The sequence below is a fragment of the Triticum dicoccoides genome, chromosome 3B (assembly GCF_002162155.2).
Source record: "Triticum dicoccoides isolate Atlit2015 ecotype Zavitan chromosome 3B, WEW_v2.0, whole genome shotgun sequence".
Lineage (NCBI taxonomy): Eukaryota > Viridiplantae > Streptophyta > Magnoliopsida > Poales > Poaceae > Triticum > Triticum dicoccoides.
In genome coordinates, this window is record NC_041385.1 from 190,940,856 (window position 1) to 190,958,826 (window position 17,971).

The 17,971-nt window shown below is 44.8% G+C and overlaps 3 protein-coding genes and 1 long non-coding RNA gene across 7 annotated transcripts; 2 read left to right on the forward strand and 2 right to left on the reverse strand.

Annotated features, from left to right (window-relative positions):
- Positions 1 to 398: 398 nt before the first annotated feature.
- LOC119275480 lies at positions 399 to 2,172 on the forward strand. The gene is made up of 6 exons (XM_037556329.1): positions 399 to 745; positions 832 to 998; positions 1,089 to 1,194; positions 1,286 to 1,573; positions 1,664 to 1,787; positions 1,892 to 2,172. Exons 1-6 carry the CDS (start codon positions 476 to 478, stop codon positions 2,023 to 2,025), a joined length of 1,089 nt encoding a protein of 362 aa, XP_037412226.1. The 5' UTR covers positions 399 to 475; the 3' UTR covers positions 2,026 to 2,172.
- Positions 2,173 to 2,274: 102 nt separating this feature from the next.
- LOC119275481 (GDT1-like protein 1, chloroplastic) lies at positions 2,275 to 6,567 on the reverse strand. 4 transcript variants are annotated; one of them, XM_037556330.1, is made up of 12 exons: positions 6,360 to 6,567; positions 5,990 to 6,265; positions 5,821 to 5,874; positions 5,408 to 5,469; positions 5,134 to 5,202; positions 4,948 to 4,999; positions 4,712 to 4,786; positions 4,163 to 4,292; positions 4,007 to 4,077; positions 3,538 to 3,585; positions 2,808 to 2,924; positions 2,275 to 2,640 (listed from the first exon to the last, which is right to left on the reverse strand). In XM_037556330.1, exons 1-11 carry the CDS (start codon positions 6,486 to 6,488, stop codon positions 2,850 to 2,852), a joined length of 1,041 nt encoding a protein of 346 aa, XP_037412227.1. In that variant the 5' UTR covers positions 6,489 to 6,567; the 3' UTR covers positions 2,275 to 2,640; positions 2,808 to 2,849. The 4 variants fall into 4 exon arrangements, with proteins under 4 accessions (XP_037412227.1, XP_037412229.1, XP_037412230.1 ...); XM_037556332.1 differs by having other exon boundaries at positions 2,275 to 2,657; XM_037556333.1 differs by having other exon boundaries at positions 2,275 to 2,723.
- Positions 6,568 to 6,672: 105 nt separating this feature from the next.
- On the forward strand, positions 6,673 to 10,107 carry LOC119281135. Its single transcript, XR_005138276.1, has 3 exons — positions 6,673 to 6,920; positions 7,716 to 7,963; positions 9,664 to 10,107. It is a non-coding gene; the product is annotated as an uncharacterized LOC119281135 (long non-coding RNA).
- A 2,662-nt stretch (positions 10,108 to 12,769) lies between these two features.
- Positions 12,770 to 16,341, reverse strand: LOC119275482. The gene is made up of 2 exons (XM_037556335.1): positions 15,832 to 16,341; positions 12,770 to 13,385 (listed from the first exon to the last, which is right to left on the reverse strand). Exons 1-2 carry the CDS (start codon positions 16,215 to 16,217, stop codon positions 12,926 to 12,928), a joined length of 846 nt encoding a protein of 281 aa, XP_037412232.1. The 5' UTR covers positions 16,218 to 16,341; the 3' UTR covers positions 12,770 to 12,925.
- Positions 16,342 to 17,971: the final 1,630 nt, after the last annotated feature.

The window sequence follows — 17,971 nt, forward strand, 5'->3', positions numbered from 1 at the left end:
CAAAGGGATGCTAGGGTTCGAGGGGGAGGGAGGAACACGAGAGGAGAGGAGAAGCGGGGGAGAGCACGGGCCGAACCTGTCCTAGTGAGCGCGCGAGCGCATGCCGATTCGCCAGTCGGCTGACATGCGGGCCCGGGCAGTCAGTTCCAACGTCAATACGTAGAAATACGAAGTTTAGCCCAATTTGCAACAGCTTGCCTGAAACTTGGTACCGACACCTAAAAATTACGAAAACTGGTATCAATTCGCAACACTGCCCGAAATGTGATACCAACGTGCAATTAACTCGATATTATGAAAGGTATGCTCGACCTTGATGGGCCAAATTTAGACGAAGGCTTGGCAGCAGGAAATCACACCACAACGATTTGAGTTTCTCAAAAAAAAAACAGCTATTTGAAGATAAGGCAGCAGCAAAAGCAACATCCTCTTCCTCGCATACCTTCTGTTGCGGAAGCTCCCACGCTCGATCGGCATGGACGCCGGCGAGCTGGAGGTCTTCGACGCCGGCCGTTACACCGAGGGATATCAGCTCGGTCTCGCCGTGGGCCAGCGGTTCAGCGAGACGATCAGGAGCAGGATGCAAGTGGACCCCTTCCTGCAGGAGCAGCTGCTGCCGTTCGCGTCCACGGCGGCGGGCAAGCCGCTCCTCACCGCGCTCCAGGCCGCCAACAGGGAGAGGTACCCCCGGTACTGGGACGAGCTGGTGGGCATGGCGGACGGCAGTGGCGTCCCACTCCTCCACGTAAAATTCTCCTTCTCATTAACTTCCCCGTCCGTCTGCAACGTGGGAATTTCCGTTGAGCATTACTGAATGTGTGTGCTGAGCAGGTGATTCTGGTCAACTTGAGGAAGGAGATTCGTCCGTTCATCCCAAAGAAGGACCACGAACGGAGAGAAGAGCCCGACGACGACTGCTCCGACATCCTGATGGTGAGCGAGTCGACGGCGTTCGCGGCGCACAACGAAGACGCGACCGCCGCGCTGCTCGGCCACACGTACGTTGGTCGCCTTGCTCGTTCTCCGTGTCCGATCGACCGTCGCACGCACAGCTGATCCTTCCTGCATTCCTGCCTTCTCCGCCTCAGCTACGTGGTGAAGGCGACGTCGCCGGACGGCGTATCCTCCTTCACCGCCTACACCTACGCCGGCGAGCTCCCCACCTGCGCCTTCGGGTTCAACAGCAACGGAGTGGTACGTGTACTGTACGTCCCCATCCCCATCAGATCAGCCGGACGTGCGCGACTGGACTGTCACGATCCCTGCTGAATTTCGACATGTTCAGGCCTTCACGCTCGACTCGGTTCCGCCGGCGATCGGCGAGGTCGCCGCGGGGGCCATCGCCGTGAACTTCGTGTCGCGGGACCTGCTGGAGGCGAGAGACCTGGACGACGCGATGCGCAGGGTGTGCTCGCCGGGCGTCTCGGTCGGGCACTGCTACAACCTGATGGACGTCAGAGCCCGACGGATCGTCACCGTCGAGACCGCCTCCCGGAGCCGGTTCGCCGTCCAGGAGGCCGGCGCCACGCCCTCCTTCCACGCGAACATGTACCGTCATCTCCAAGTGGAGCAGGTAGACATGATCAGTACAGCCCAACAAGCTCTTCACTTCAGTGAGCGATGAGTAAACTTGCATGTGTCGCGTGGATGGATATTTACGCAGGTGCAGGACGAGAACTCCATGAGCAGGGAGAGGAGAGCGGCGCAGTGCGCGATGGACTCCAAGGAGAAGGCGCTCGCGGTGCTCGGAGACGCGGCCGACGACAAGTACCCCATCTTTATGACAGGTGATCTCAGCGCACGCCATTTTTCATGTATGTTGGGCACCGAAAAAATTAGGGAGTTTGCTACAAAAACATGACCTGTTGTTTCACCGGTGACTACTTTTCAGGTCCAACGCTGTATACTCTATGCACCGTCTTGGTTGATCTCGACGAGGAGACGATGACCATTTACAGGGGGAATCCCAAGAACAGAGATGCCGTTCGAGTAGCTCTTCCTATGCTGTCAACTTCTAATAACTAGATTAGCTTAGTCCTCGCCGCCGAGAAATTGGTCAGTATCCCTAATTGCTACAGTAGCACTATGATTGTAATTCAAAAGATCGGTTCAGATTTTTGGATGTTGTCACATACTAGTAGAGTATAATTGAGCATGATCATTTTTGCCAAACTGAGATCTGCAACAGGCTGCTTCTGTTCATATGACGATGTATTCACTGTATGACTCCTCGCAACAATTATCACCTCTGCACTGTAGGAAGACCAAATGCTGTAGTACAATGCTGTGCTAGACTGAAACAGTTCAACACAGTGCCATAGACTTTCTGTAATGACTACACGGTGCTGTGACTGTTGAACAAATCAGTGGACTGTGCTTTCCCTGAACAATGTTTTGGTAAAAGGTAAGAGTAAGAAAAAAGGCTACATGCCATCTACAGCTCTTTGTCCCAGGTCCCATCCCAAATGACATCTACAGGTAAAAAAAATGCTCTTTGGACTTGAGTTTTACACGTGCTCTGAGTCTCAGTACCAATCATGCTGATAAAGGGATGCCGTGGAAAAGGAGGCAGAAATTCTCGTCAGCAACAACAAATCATCCAATGCATGCTACGGTGTTCCCATATCAACAGTAAATTTCCTGTAGACAATCAAGACCTTCAGCATATCAGTGTACCACTGTTATTACACATGAGAAATAGCTAAACTGCTGATTTCTCTGCACTGGGACAAAAACAATGTTTTCTTAGAGGATGGTATTTTATCTGTAGCAGCATTTTGCAAGTAAATGATGTATCTCATGCACACCTGTTATGTACCATGTCGGTGAATCTTGGGTCTCCTCTCAAGTCATGAAGTCGCGATTTCAACTAGTGTCACAGCGGCAAATGCTAAAAAAAGGCTCCCTCCGATGTATGCTATAATCTGCACGAGAATGGAGACAGAACTGTTGAGCATAAATTGTGCAGGAATTTGTCTTAAGTTTCTCAAGTTTCCTACAAATGTGGCCTATACACATGGAGTATTTATCTCCACGGCTGAGAAGAAGTCCCTAAAGTCGATATTATTCACCATAATAAAATGGAGTCGACAAGATATTCTGTTAGTTTTCTATAATAGCCCGTGTTTAAGTATGAGTAGATTTCGCTTACAGCGCCTTCTCATGATGGCCTGCGCTTTTGCATGAGCTCATTAGTGCACGAAATTGAACGGGTTGTTTATGTAAAAGAATTATTTGATATTATATATTAGCAAATTATATGTTAAGGGGTTGATCGAGTGACAAACAAATGTAATCCGCACTACAAATCTGTAGCAATTTAAACATGGGAGTGAAACCACTAAGTCAAATTCATTTACACGGAGCACTGAGCATCACTCAGTTGGCTAGAGGCGACCGTGCTCACCCAGCCCACCCGGGTTCGAGGCTTAGACTCCCCGGTAGTTTCTTCTAGATAACGATGCCGCTTGCTAGGGATGTTAGTCGGGAAAAAAAAATCACATGAGAAATCAGGCTCCCTTGATAGTACTGATTTACCTTTTCAGATAGGAATGTCCCCAGCAAAGAGCCACCAAGAACTGCAATCTGTGGGAGGAGAGATAGTTAATGCCAATCTCCATAAGAGCCAGAGCCAAAATGATCAACAGAATAACTGACGTGTACATAGTTGCTGCTCATAGTGTTTATGTTCAATAAACAGAGTAGATTTTAACTAACAGAAGTTCCTTAGAAGAACTTAAATAAACATTGCATCCTGATAATACACTGAAGGTGTTAAGTTAACAAGCACATGCAAAAAATGATCAACAAGAGAAGGCAGTTGCAAAACACAAGGCTGGCACAACAACAGAACAAGTAGGACTCAGACAAATGACCAAAGCCCTAAAGAATTTCAGCATTCCATCAATTGCAATGTATAGTCCTTTAGTACGTTGACTACAGATAACTTATCACGAGAATGTTCTGCAAATTAGGACCATTTTTGTCAAGTACCGTTGTTTCTTACCAATGTTGCAACACCATGACCAGCAAGCGACCCTGCAATGACACCCGGAGGGGATGAAGCCGCAGCAAGTGCTGTGAAAGAACAAGGAAACAAGTGTCAATCTTGGTTGTGAAAATAGAATTTTACACTTGTATGTAATGGTAGTAAGAACTATACCGATTGTTGAGAAAAATGATTTATCACCCCATTCAGCAACAAAAACCAAAACAAATGTGCTAGCAAGAGTACTGGCGACAGACACTAATCCTGCACCATTTCCAGAAAACTTCGAAACTGCTATCTCAGCCTGCCATTGTTCAGTATAGTGTTATAAAGCAGTTTTATTATCAGACAGAAAGAGGGCCAAGCACAAGAATATCATCAAGTGCACCGAGCAACTGCAAAGGCTATCGATTAGATATGTAACTATAACTTTTGCAGTATATTCCTTAATGTCACTGATCTTGTATGCATTGCCTTTTTGCATACTTCTTTTGAAGACTATGCTCTTTCTCATGTAATAGATAATATTGACGTAGTTCTTAGAAGGTTTACAATATAAGCACACGATAGAAGGCCAAGAAGATTGGATTATTCATCAGTTAAGTCTTAGTTGATTAAAAGGTATGAATGTGTTTTTCTCTAAGATCCATATCATGAATATTGTGACCTGAAATTTGAGGATATACTAGAGTAAACCTAAGATTTTAAAATTTGAAGTTCTACCTCCTCTTGTTCCTCATTCATCTTTTCTCCATCACCTGAAGCTGCATCAAGTAATGTAGTAACTCCATAGTATACCTAAATTCAATTAAGCTCGTCAGGCATGACAATGTTTTTAAACCTAAACTTGTTTACAGAAAAACTGATTTCTAAGTACATATTTGAGTATGTGATAGATCATGATTTCAACACATTGTATATTTGTAAATGTAACAATGATATGAGGTTTCTTTGCTTACCAAGAGACACACAGCAAGAATGTCATCAATTGGGAAATCTGTACCGCCAAAACTGCATATGCCAAGAGGCACATCAGATAAGAATAGCAATTAGAAGGTTCTTCACTAAGAGCAGCAAACAGAAGGTCGTCAACTAAGGGTGGCAGACAAGGTCCTCTTTCAAACTTCAACAACAAGTACAATCACCTGAATGGAAGGACGCCATCAACGTAGTGAAATGCTCGACCAAGAACTACAGATATAACTGTCATTACCCTGTTAATACCCAAGAAGATCAACCTTGTTTGTAAGTCTGATATGTTCAAGTAAAAGCGGAACTTCATAATTTACTGACTATGGAAAAATTTATATTCCTGTATAACTTAAAATCTATAACTAGAAGCACATAAGCAAGTAACAGTATAGGAGAAGCATCGTAGCGTATAGAGAAAAGCATGAAAAATATACTTGTAGTACTTACGCAAGTGCTCCAAATGTGCCAAGAAAAATGACTCCTCCGGAATTTCTAGCTGCTAAAAGTGCCTATTGAAACACATGAAACTGCAGCACTTATCAATGACTCATTTTTGTATACACATTGGTACCAAATTACTTGTGTAGCACAGAGTGCGAAGTAAATAGGAAGCTACATAACTTGTGAAATAGAATGCAGTACTAGTGGTAGGGGTGTTCAATGTTCATAGTTGGTTTTGCGGTTTGGTCGAACCGGATTTTGAACTGGATGTCCGCATGCAACATTTAGTTCAGTCTGCCGGTTTCAACATGTAGTTTGCGGAATAGAAAATGCGGGCAAGCATTGTGTACGAAGTCTTGAAGCCTCTAAAGATTCTAACCATGGCAAAATAATCAAATTGTGTGCATGGATATACTCACCGCAATGAAAAACGTCCTGTCTCCTAGCTCAGAAAAGAAAATCAGCAGAAAAGCCTGAAATTGAATTTTGGGGCATCAGAAATGTACGCGACATGCACTTACTTTACGGAAAGAAATAAAAGGAACCGACGAAGCATCAAATTGAAAGGGCAGAGGCAGTTCTCCTAACTGAAGCAAAACCTGTACTGATGTCCCCGAGATCCCCCAGCAGGTCCGCCGGCGGCTGCAGGCCCATGAACTGCGTGCCGGCCAGCGCCTGCTGCGACCCCTGGGTCATGAGCACCCCCGCCGCCGCCGCGAACGCGAGCCCCCACGACGAATCGGACGGTGCGAGCCCGCCACTGTCCCGACCTGCCGGCTCCAGTGCCTCTCTCTCGTCAGAAACCACAGGAGCTCTAAGCAGCCGCGGCTCGCCCGGGTCGCGTTTAGCTAGGCACCTCAGCACCTGCATCGATCGGAGGCGATTTCGCGTCAGGTGGTCCGACACATCCGGGAGCTATCTATCTCTGTCCTCCGCTCAGGGATCGTGTGCGCTGTACCAGTCGGCCCAGAAGGCCGGCGAGACGCGGCGGCGGGCGGAGAGATGGAAGAGGCGTCCTTGTTCGGTAGGGTATGGAGGAGGAGGAGGAGGTGAAGACGGTGGAAGAGCAGGAGGTGACGGAGGCCATGGCGCCGCGGCGGTGGCTGCGACCTGCGGGGGCGGGGGCGGGGGCGGGACGGACTGAGCGGTTACCAGCCGCTTGCTCTTGGCCGTTGGGAATGGATAGAGTTCGAACGGGTTGTTGGTAGGTAGGCTCAAATGGCTGCCATTTTCCTGGAGAGGCCTGGCCCACTGTTTTGGGCCAGCCCACGTTCAAAGGTTCGCTTGGCAACTGCGGCGGCGGCACGTCCACGCTCCACCCCAGCATTGTCTTGGACGGTCGTCGGTTTTGCCAGGAGCTCGCCGGAGTCGACGAGAGAGTGATCATCCGTCGCCGTAGACGGTACTGTTGCTGCATTAGCACTTTGATCGACCCCTAGGAGGGACGATCCGGTCGTGCTAGCCCCTGCGAGGGACACCGTCCGTGTTCGCCTGCCGCCATGTCCGGAATGCACACCAGGTGCTCGACTCTATGCTCGTGTCGATTCTCCTAATCGTAGTTTGCTTAGTTGGTTTGTACTGGCGTGCATTTTCTTCCGTGCGCCATGGCGTGATGTTCGCCGTGGTGGTTAAGGTTTGCTTGACTGAATGGCTGGTCATGGATCATTGGATTGGACGACCCTGGCTGTGTCCTCCGGGCTTATTGGTACCTCTGGGCAGATAGGACGATGGAGGTTACTTTTGCACGCCGATGCTATGCACTGTTCTAGTGTTCTGGATTTGATAGTGCGCACTATGTAGGATGAACAGCGAGCAGAGTTAATTCCTAACATTATTTATGCAGTCTGATAGTGTGTCGAATTTGCTTCGACTGTGTTTAGCTGAAAGGCAAATGCACTTGGTGAGTTGGTGATGATAAGCTCAATCAGCAAGCGGAAATTGAGTTTTAACAGAGAAGAAGTGTGAAAAGCTCATTCCATACAATTTGATTGATCGTCAGATGTATGTATGTTAAAGCCCCACTTCATTTCACTACTGATGACTACAGAGAAATAAATGATGCTGACTATTCATATAATATTAATCAGTACTGGATAGTACCATATAATGAGAATAGATTACGAGTGTATTCTCTATTACATTTGCTAGATCCACTGACGAACAATAGTAACTAAACACACCTTTCCACTTTCTAGTATATGAAAGAGTAAAAACACTTTTGGATCAATAGGTACTGTGGTAGATGAGTAAACACTTTGTTCTATAACCTGTAGGTTTGCTAATCATTAATTTGTTTGTGGCATTCAATGGTTAGGTTCCAGTCTGCTGCTTGAACCTGGCCATCTGGGAGAGCTTCTCAACAGCTTCAACCAAATGATCAAGCCTAGCAACGAATTCAATCAGTAGCGCTGCGAAAGTCGCAAGCGACAGCGTTGTGGTACTTTCAAGTGCACGCATCCTCGGAATCATATCAGAAACGTCATTTTCATCATCTTCAAAATCATCCACCTCCTGAGAAGGCCATGAATGCAGCCTCCTCTGCTGCCTTTTCATCATCTCATGGTAGGATTCAGGTTGCAGTGGCCCAGCTACTTGTGTTGTTATGTTTTCAGCCATCTTACTTTCTGGGTCATCATTTTGTTTGGTGTTGAGGTTGAAAGTGACAGCCCAGGAGGTTTTCAACTGTGGCTTGGCAGAGTTGTCTTCACACAGTAGCTCTAGGGACTGCACGGAGAGCCTCAGATAACGCCAATGTTTTTCTTTGAAACAAAGATAACGCCAATGTGGCTGTTGTATTTGTGCTTGAGTTGAGTTGTTGAAGTGTAGAGTCTTATGGATGGACAGAGGTATATATAGCTTCCTTGGGAGGTTAAAGTGCAAGTAGACAAAGAGGTGGTGTAGCCGGCATAGTGTCACATTAGGAGAATATAAAAAAGGGCAACCTGGTGCATGTAGCTCCCGCTTGCGCAGGGTCCAGGGAAGGGTCCGACCACTTTGGGTCTATAGTACGCAGCCTTTCCCTACATTTCTGTAAGAGGCTGTTTCCAGGACTTGAACCCATGACCTCATGGTCACAAGGCAGCAGCTTTACCATTAGGAGAATATAGCTTCTGAAAATAACTGATGGAAATATTAATGCAGGTGATTTTCGAGATGCTCTCACTCAATAATGTAGGTGTTGATAGAGAATTGGAATCTATCATCTGAAATAATGCCATCTTTCCGGTACTGATTTGTAGTTTACGGTCTATTGTTTGCCAGGTTCGCAGCTTCACGTTGTCCGGGAGTGGACATGTTTGGAGCAGATCCTTAGTAGAGGCATGTTGTCTTTATTTTGGATGGATACTACCACGAAATATCATCAATAGAATGGTTTTAGACTCTCCACCACATGCACATATTCTAAATGCATACGTGAAGCAATCTGCTGCTTAGATCCATGAGACCAAAATCTGGACTCTCAAAAATGAACTTTTGGTGTGATCAGAAAATCTTTACTGGTTCATGGACAGCAGGGAAAACCCAGAAGTTGAAGGATTTCTGCTAGTTTTGCTTACTAGTATGGTTCTTGATGTTTAATAAATACTGCATACTCATCAGCTTATCTAGCAAATCTCATTGCGACCAAAGAGACGAAGTTTCACCAAGAAAAAACATGTTTGAACATATATGATAAATTAGAATGTCCCTTCCAAAGTTTAAACTTGTCATCTGTCTCCAGCTTTATTGCTAGCTTCCAAGATACAGGGCAGCAAAGACTGCATGTTACAAGGATAGGACTAGGTATTTTCAAAGTTCTAAATAGCGAGCTATGGCAAATAGCGGCAGCCTGAAAATAAATTAAATTGGCGCTATAGCACCACAAATTTGTACAGGATGCCGTTTAGCGTGATGCCCCTCCACTATAGCCCTCTATTTAAAACTTCTGTATTTTTGTTGGTTGGTACTCTGATACTCTAAAAAAACATTGCTTGGTAGAGACCAGAGTTATTAGGCCAATAAATAGGGTTTATATTGCTAATCAGATGATCTTTCCTGATCCGTGTGCCATTTGCTAAAATTTTACCTATTTTTTAACGGCCACTGTAATCTTTAATCTGCAACAAAAAGTGTATATGTCATATCCCATGCTTGACTAGGCTATGATGATGATCAAATTTATGTTCTATGATTTTATCACTCTTGTATAATGCAAGGATCTGTGTGCGCACGCACGGATGCTCAGGTATGGTTTGATTCTTTTTGTGTCTGTCTTTTGGCAGGATTACGAGACCTGGGCATTTCAGCACCAGAAAACAAGAAGAGACAGATTCTGCCAAGCTTGTGATCTCATGCTGCATGGCATCAGATTCCTCATGGCCTGTCCGCGTATGGAATGATTTGAGTTTCCATGGAGCGATGCCATCAGTGAGCCTAACGTGAACGGATTAATGATGGATCACGGAATCTTCACTGGCCAACTGTCTATAGACACGTCAGATAATGGTGTGGCATCCTATTCCGTCCAAAATTATCACCAGGAATAATTTGCAATTAATTTCTTTAAATTTAGCGCTGCTTTACTTTTAACCATATGCCATGATTTCTGTACGTTGAAAAAGTATCATATTTACCATGACTGGTAGATGCCCTTATATTTTTCTGCAACCAAAAGAATGATACTTGGAATTAGGGAATGCTGCATGAATAAACAAAATGTAAATGGATTGCTGTTTATCGTGGTAGATACTTTAACAGTATCACTGATTTTACTTCTACAAATGGTTATAATCACTTCTGGTTTCCTATTTGCAGGATACTAGATTGAGCTTGTTTTGGCATTTAATTTTTACCTACTACTCACAGTAGAGGCTAACTTGTATTGAAATGTTTTACCTGCATTATTGTTACAAAATGTTTGCAATTTATTGGTTTTTATTTCTGTTATGGAAGCTGTACATTTAAATGACACAGTTTTGTACAGCTCAATTTCATATTTGCTTCTGTTACGAATGTAGGCTAAATATGTGTTGAACCAATTATTGACCAAGATTCATATCCTTTTTGTCACTCCCAAAAATAGGTTTATCAAAGAACTTGATTAATCACCAAAGCAATATTGCTACAATAATAGACAAGCAGCCAAACTTGCCAACTCTTCCTGTGACCAATATTACTTCCTTGCCGCTTACTCCACTGCCTCTAGTCACCATTACCAATTTTGCTTGCACCATAGCCATCTCCGGTTCACCACATGGCTGTCACCTCCTAACACTTGTTGCACAATATGGCCGCATGCATCTTTGTGATGCATAGGCCGGGGGGCAATCCTCCTTTTCTAAAAAAACAAACACTTATTCACAAATTTATGTTGGTTTAGTAACAGAGCCCTCAGAAGGACATAAATGACACTAGTGATTTCTTGCGACCTCCAAGACAGTACTCTTACTTACTACTTCTATAACTATATATTAGTTCAAATAATGTAGAACTATAGCACCGAAATAATTTTCAGTCATTGTTCCATGTCGACACTGTACTTACTACTTCTATAACTATATATTAGTTCAAATAATGTAGAACTATAGCACCGAAATAATTTTCAGTCATTGTTCCATGTCGACACTTTAGACACTTCTTATTAATGAGCCGTGTAGCCAAAGAAAAGAAAGAAAAAAGAAGGGAAAAAGGGCAGCGGGAGAGGGTCGAACCTTGGTCTCCCAAGTAAAAACCGTTGTCTCCAGCCAGCAAGATAAGTACATTAAATACTAATATAGAAGGGTGTCACTTCTTATCAACCAAAGCCGAGGCGGATGCAGCCTAACGAATTAACTTATAGGTGGTATAGTGGGTAATTTATGTCAACTTCGAGGGTAATTTTAATAACGTACGACACAAACCCAATTTGCTTTATTATTAGGTAAAGATAAAGACTTGAAGGGCAACTTGTGGGGTTGATGGCTACTGGAAGGTTACCCAGGAATTGCCTGCCCTGCAAATTATTGGAAGATCATATTCTTATTGAGAATGAAAGCATTATTCCTCCAGCGTCGACAGTAAGAATGCAAGAGGGGGTATGAGAGACCTGAAGGTTTTGTGAGGACCCGATTTATTTTGTCCAGTGGCATGCAAGAGGGAGTGGACACTGCCTAAGTTTCATATCAAATATGTGGTTCATGTTCAGGTTGAATTTTTCGGTGTGACTATTTTCGCTTACCTGGTTAGGCTTGAGCATTTTGGACCAGTAACAGTTGCTTTCAGTTTTGAAGCTGGGTAAGCTCATATAAAATGCATAATCTTTCCCATTTTCTAATCAAGCTGAATTTTGTAGACCGCTTGCTTGGTGCTAGACATCTCAAATCATTTATCCCAATCTTATTATATACTCCCTAAAGTTAGTACAAAGTTGGGTGCTGTCGTGGGCCTCACAATGAAGCAAATGAAAAATATTAGGTTCATTTATTTTATCACTATTGGCAGGTGTCAAAAAGTATGCATGGTTTTGAAGATACCGATGCAAAACACTGTTTGTGCTTATAACAGTATTTGTTGATGATCAAATCAACTGTTGGCCATGAATATTTACTGTCATCCTGATTCTGCCCTATATCCATCCAATGCTTAAAGGATTGGTGGTTATTTGTGCCAAACTTGGAAGTTTGAGGGCTTGATGTCTTATGTCATGGTGAAGGTAGAAACTGAACTTGTGTACCGCGTAATAATATGACTGTCAGAAAGAATGTGGATGTGTCACAAGTCCATACCATAAAACACCATGTTTTGTTATCTTAAAGTATGCGCATTAGTCCTTGATACATGGATTTTGAACATGGTACCACCGCTTAGCGCAATGGTTAAAATTTAACAAACTCCTAAACTCGGTTCAAGAAAAGAAAACTCCTAAACGTATTAGCGTACATCTTTGCTACTGCTCGTCATGCTTTTGCTGATTAACCTTCAGCTGTGCGCGTGATAGTGTAGAAGTTCTTAGACATGGCTGGTGCAGCTATTGGCGTCGTGCTAGATGAATTTGGCGCATGATTTTGTGAGATCTTAGACAAGGGAACGCCGCACCTTTGTTCTTTCCAGTTGATTTACTCAACCATTCTGTTCTGAGTATTTATAACATGACAAAATAGACACAAAGAATGCTGGACTTGACATGGTTCACAATATATGATTTTAGTCTGGATTCATAGATATAATAATGCTGGACTTCATATGCTTCACAATATATAATTTAGTCTGGGATTTATAGATATAATACTGCAATAAAACTAGTTGTCAAATTCGCTGTTTTGGAGACCGTTGCAATGTGCAGGTCGGTGACTTCAGGGAACCGGAGCAGGCACGCCCCCAAATTAGCTTGCTCACAAACATATGCAGCACTGCAGTCCATACAGCTCAACCAAGAGCAACTTTATTCTGTATAAATTTGTCTCTGTACATATATACAACAGTTATGATTCAGTACTACTCATCAGTGACTGGTGACTACAATACAACAAAAAGGTAGATTTTGTAAGTATCGTGCTAAGACCCACCCTATCCTCCTCTGAGATTTGCTAAGCGTCTGATCCATGCCAACCTTGAATAAAGCGACGCCGTGCTCAAAGATTGAGATGAAGCCTCGAAATACGTTGGTTTTGGAGTGGACGGACAGCTAAGTGATCTGACTAGCTCTTGAACAGACAGGACCTTGTACTTTGTCGGTGGGTTCGTAGCAATGTTGTGTACCTTATGCTCATAGATCTTCCCATTCCTGTCGAGTTTGTAAATGGAGGCACCATCAAAGCGGGCATGGCCATCCCATGGGACTCTAGGAATGCCGTGGGCAATCCAGCGAATCATAATAAGATTCTCGGCAGGCTGCCATATACTAACTATATCAACCCATAATGCTTTGAAGAAGATACGTCCAGTAAAGCGCAATCCCCAGAATAGACTTCTGTAATTGTCAATGCCCTCGAATTTATTGAAAGGGTTTCTGAAGACGATATCATCTCTGGCAAATAGCAACAAACAGAATTAGGGAAAGACCAATGACAAGACTCAACAGTACAAATCTGTACAAGAAAATGCAACCTTCGTGCAATGTACTCTGCATAACATAATAAGTTACTTAGAATGGAAGACAGATGCAGGCCCAAGTTACTCAACTCATGTGAGCAACTGCAAAGCATTAGAAATACATGCTAAAGTTCGAACAGAGCCAAGATCGAGCAATTAAACATGCAGGTGTAATAGTAACCTCGTAATTCAGATACAAAATATTGTATTTTTCTGTTTCTCTTGGGGGCTAATTTGGTTCTAGGCCTAGCACTGCCACACTTTGCCACAAGTTTTTGCCAAACTTGCCTAAGGTTGGTTCAACAAAATTGGAGCCACAAGTTGGCAAGCCTAAGGGAATCTTGCCACACTTTGTGAGTGGATGTGATTGGGGCCCTAGTGTGGCAAAAAGCATTTTTCCTAAGATGTGGCTGCAACTAAACGCCCAACTAAGTTGGTCAAACTTGCTTAACGTTGGCGTGGCAACCTTAGGCAAACTTAGTCTCAAACCAAACAGCCCCTAAGTTCAGTGAATATTCGAACTTTGAAGGCAGCTTAAAGATGCAAGAAAAGTACTGTATGATTTGGATGTACTTAAATGGTTAGGGCATGGGCAATGTGCTGAGGATTTTGTTGAGATGAAGTCTGCCACCCATAGAGAGTCTAGCAGAGCAAAATTTGCTACAGTGTCTTTGACCTGGCTGTAGGACCCACTAGTTAGCAGAAAGACAATCAGCTCTACGTTTTTCTGAGCACTAGCATATTTATCTCGTGAGTTTGCAAACTGACATTGCACCCATTCAATCATTTTATTTGCTTAGACTCGATCCTCAAACTAGAACCGGTTCATCAAATAATTTAGCTAGCCTCACCCCCTCTAATCTTTACACCCGAGTCCCACATACAAAAGATACTCTTAGCAACGGCTCTTTTGCACTATTGCAGGGGATAACCTCATGATCGCAGTAATAAAATATAAACTCTAATGGACAACTGACATACTGATAAGGTTAATGCAAGAAACACTTATGTAAGCAACTGATGTTGGGTCGTGTTTATAAATGTGTGGTCCCACTCCTAGTCTGCATCGTAGATTAGACAACACGCTAAATGGATAAGATAAGCTCAAGCAAATGTCATATTGCTTGCATTAATTGATAATTATTAAACAAGATGGCCACAGTGTGCTAACAAGAAAGAGATATCATTACATCCCAACCAAACCAGAAAACACACACTAACCAGAATTAGATTGTATTTTTAAGGAGAACAAGCAGGAGAACTGACTGTCTCCGTGTTACGAGGATAAAAGCTCCCAACAAGTAACAGAAGATAGGGAAAATGGATGCAGGAACCCTCTATAAAATGCAGAGCAAAACAAAGAAAATGGCCAAAAGGGCAACTACAGCGCTAAGCTATCACCATAGATCGATGATGATCGGCGCAAACAAGAAAGAACCTACTTTAGAACTTGATCAGCCTGGTCATCTCTTCCTCCCTAACCATGCACCACTGGTTCTTTTAGAAGCAAGGATGCGTTTCTATTACACTAATTAACTTACTAGTTCCCGATAAAGAAACAAAACAAAACTCTGCAACAGAAGAAAAAAAACAGATAAAATGTAGAGGCTAACCGTGTGCATAAGAAAGAAGAAAAGATAGATGCCACCATATTGTGAATCTAGTACAAGAGCCTCACACTACTGAGTCAAGCCTATCGCACATATACTCTGCTCTCCAGTCCACATTTCAGTTCATTGTACCAATGTCCACTCAGAATCAACACTAGAGGGCCAACGCTACTGCCTCGAACATGAATCTCTGAATCTCTTGAGGAATGCATTGGGTAGTTCTACAAGTAAAGAGGTCCTACTCACATCCACAAGACAAACCATATCCTAATTAACATTATATAGAGATAAAACCTAAGCTTCATTAGATGGTTTCTGAAATGTGGTTCTTCTGATGCTTGATAGCCCAATAGTAGCTGCGCTGCCCAGGTCATCCATCCCATCTCGAAAAACATCCAACACTAGATAGGTGTGAAGAGTACTGAAAGACTAAGCTAGATCATAATTTCAATTTAGAAGAGATGCGGTATTGTGAGGCAATCTAGCCACCAACATCGGTCAATGGCAATCAAATAATTACTGCGTCGGCACAACTACTTAACCCAGAGAGATATCTGCAGCGAAATATGCATGTAGCATGTTCTAATTAGAAGCTGATGCCAGTCTGCCACAGACCAATCCCTTATGAAGTAGCCACACCAATTTCACCCCTAAATTTACCAGGGTTCCACCCAACAGTTGATCCTTTGTTTTTGTATTTTTCAAATATAAAAGTTTCTGAAAGGTTCTCAAAGTGAAGACAAAGAGAAGCAATGAAACATGGGCACGGACCTGTATATATCGAAGCTGGGCTCCTTGTAGAAGACGTCGGGTATCTCCTCCCTGAGAGTGCGGATGGCGTAGCCCAGGTTGAGGTAGTACCTGCGCCGCTCCTCCTCGTCGTCGTCCCGCCGCGTGGTCGCCGCCGGCGACTCCGAGGCCGGCGTCATCGGCACGGAGAAGAGCGGCGGGGGCGCCGGCACCGGCAGCCTCCCGTTCCGCACGGGGTCCGTGACCCTGATCACCCGCCCCCTCCCCGTCCCCGTCCCGGGCTCCTCCTGCTTCACGCGGCCCCCGGCCCTGGCAGCCGCCACGACCCTCGCCCCCCTTCTCCGCGCGACGCCGGCCGCCGGCGGCCGGGCCGCCGCGAGGTCCGGGAGGTGCAGGAGGTTGGCCATTCGAGCCCGAATTCGGAGCTCCTCTGGCCTTTCTTGCTTAGGTTTTGGTGGGGTGAGGAGAGGAGGAGAGGGAGAGGAGTGTGTGAACTGCGTGAGAGAGGGGCGGAGCGGAGCGGAGGAGAGAAGGGTCATTTCATTTGACTTGGGTATTTGTTCGGTCCGTTTCCAGTTCGGTTTTGGATATTCTGTTCCGCGGCGAGCGTGGCGTCAGATGGCGCGCTCGTTTGGCTTGCTGCGTGTCTCTATTTTGAGGACGACGCGTAGCAGAATATCTGCCGAGTCTCCCCCCCTTTTCTTTTAGAAAAATGGAAATATCTGCCGAGTCTGGGGCGGCTTGTGCATCTGCTTGCTGCCGGTGTCTCTGTCCGTGGGCATTTCTGAAGATGAACAACAAGCTACATGTCCGGTTATGTCTTTCTCAAAACATTATCCTCCAACTGAAAACAACATGTTTTGCGAATACTCACTTCGTTAAGTTTTACTAGATCTCGCGGTCTCTGATCATAAACAACTTTGACCATTTCGGTGTATCTACGTGAATATGCAGATGTTATGAGACAAGCTATGGTTAATTTGCAGTATCCTCTCGTGAGGCGATTAGGATGAAGCCTTCCTTGCTTCGAAACTAGGTTATTATGAAGGTGGATTTCGGATTTACCGTAAAGCATGTAGTAAATCGTAGACTGATCAAGATGGGATTTGCCCCTCCGGTGATGGGGGTGGCGTTTCTTAGGCCCTCTAAGTGTTCAGTTTTTGAAAACGCATGGGCATGCTTATGATTAAGGTGTTAATCATATTTTGTGGAGTGCTATGCATGACAAAGAGAAGGGGGTTGACCTGGAAACAAGGATGATAACCTCGCCTTGAGCTCGACGTATATTGCGAGGCAAAGGGATCACATACGACATGCCCCCTCCTCAGTCGTATAGGCCTAGGGCCCATTAGTGGGAAACGTGGGAATGATCACACCAAACCCTAAAGGGGGGTTGCCGCTATATAAAGGAAGCAAGGGGTTGGCCGCATCATCCAATCTAGCAGCGCCCCTTTGCATCCACCTCTCCAACGTCCTTTTATTTCCTCATGCTGCGCAGGGCTGTTAGCACTGCCCCACGTTGCTGGATTTATGTTCCTGTACGTGTGGATACCTTGGAGGCACGACCGGTGCGACATGCTTGGATTGGAGGCACCATCTTGTACGACATTGACTATAGTTGCTTCCAGTACATCAACCCAATCATCAAGTGGTACAATCGTGACCCCCACCTTGCATACTATTCTTGGGTGGTACGGTAGAATTTTTTATTACTTCTATGAGCCTCTGACGATTGACCAAGCCAGTTAACATTAAATCTAATACTTTCCATCTTGTGTATCTTAGTCTCCCTATTGTGTGGCATTTGGTTTAGAGGCTATCCACCATAGGGACATGGATAGTCAATTTTTCAAGGGATGTCACTCATTTGGTTTACCAGCCAGGAAGGATAAGGATAGCCAGATACCAACGAATATTCCTCCAAAACTTGGTTGACGAGAGTCACAAGATTTTGGCGGACGGGAGCAGTCACCACGCCTTTGCGTGAAACCTTTTTTCTTTTGTCTATCACCTCCTCCACCGACGTCCTCTATCGCGTGTCCATGGCAATCGGCCCGCCGGTGCCCTCGGATGCCTCTGCCACTGGAGCACCGCCGCCCATGCCTGCGCTCTTCTTGGCCCTCCGACATGGCCTTGCTCCTAGGAAGAGGCAAGTCATGAC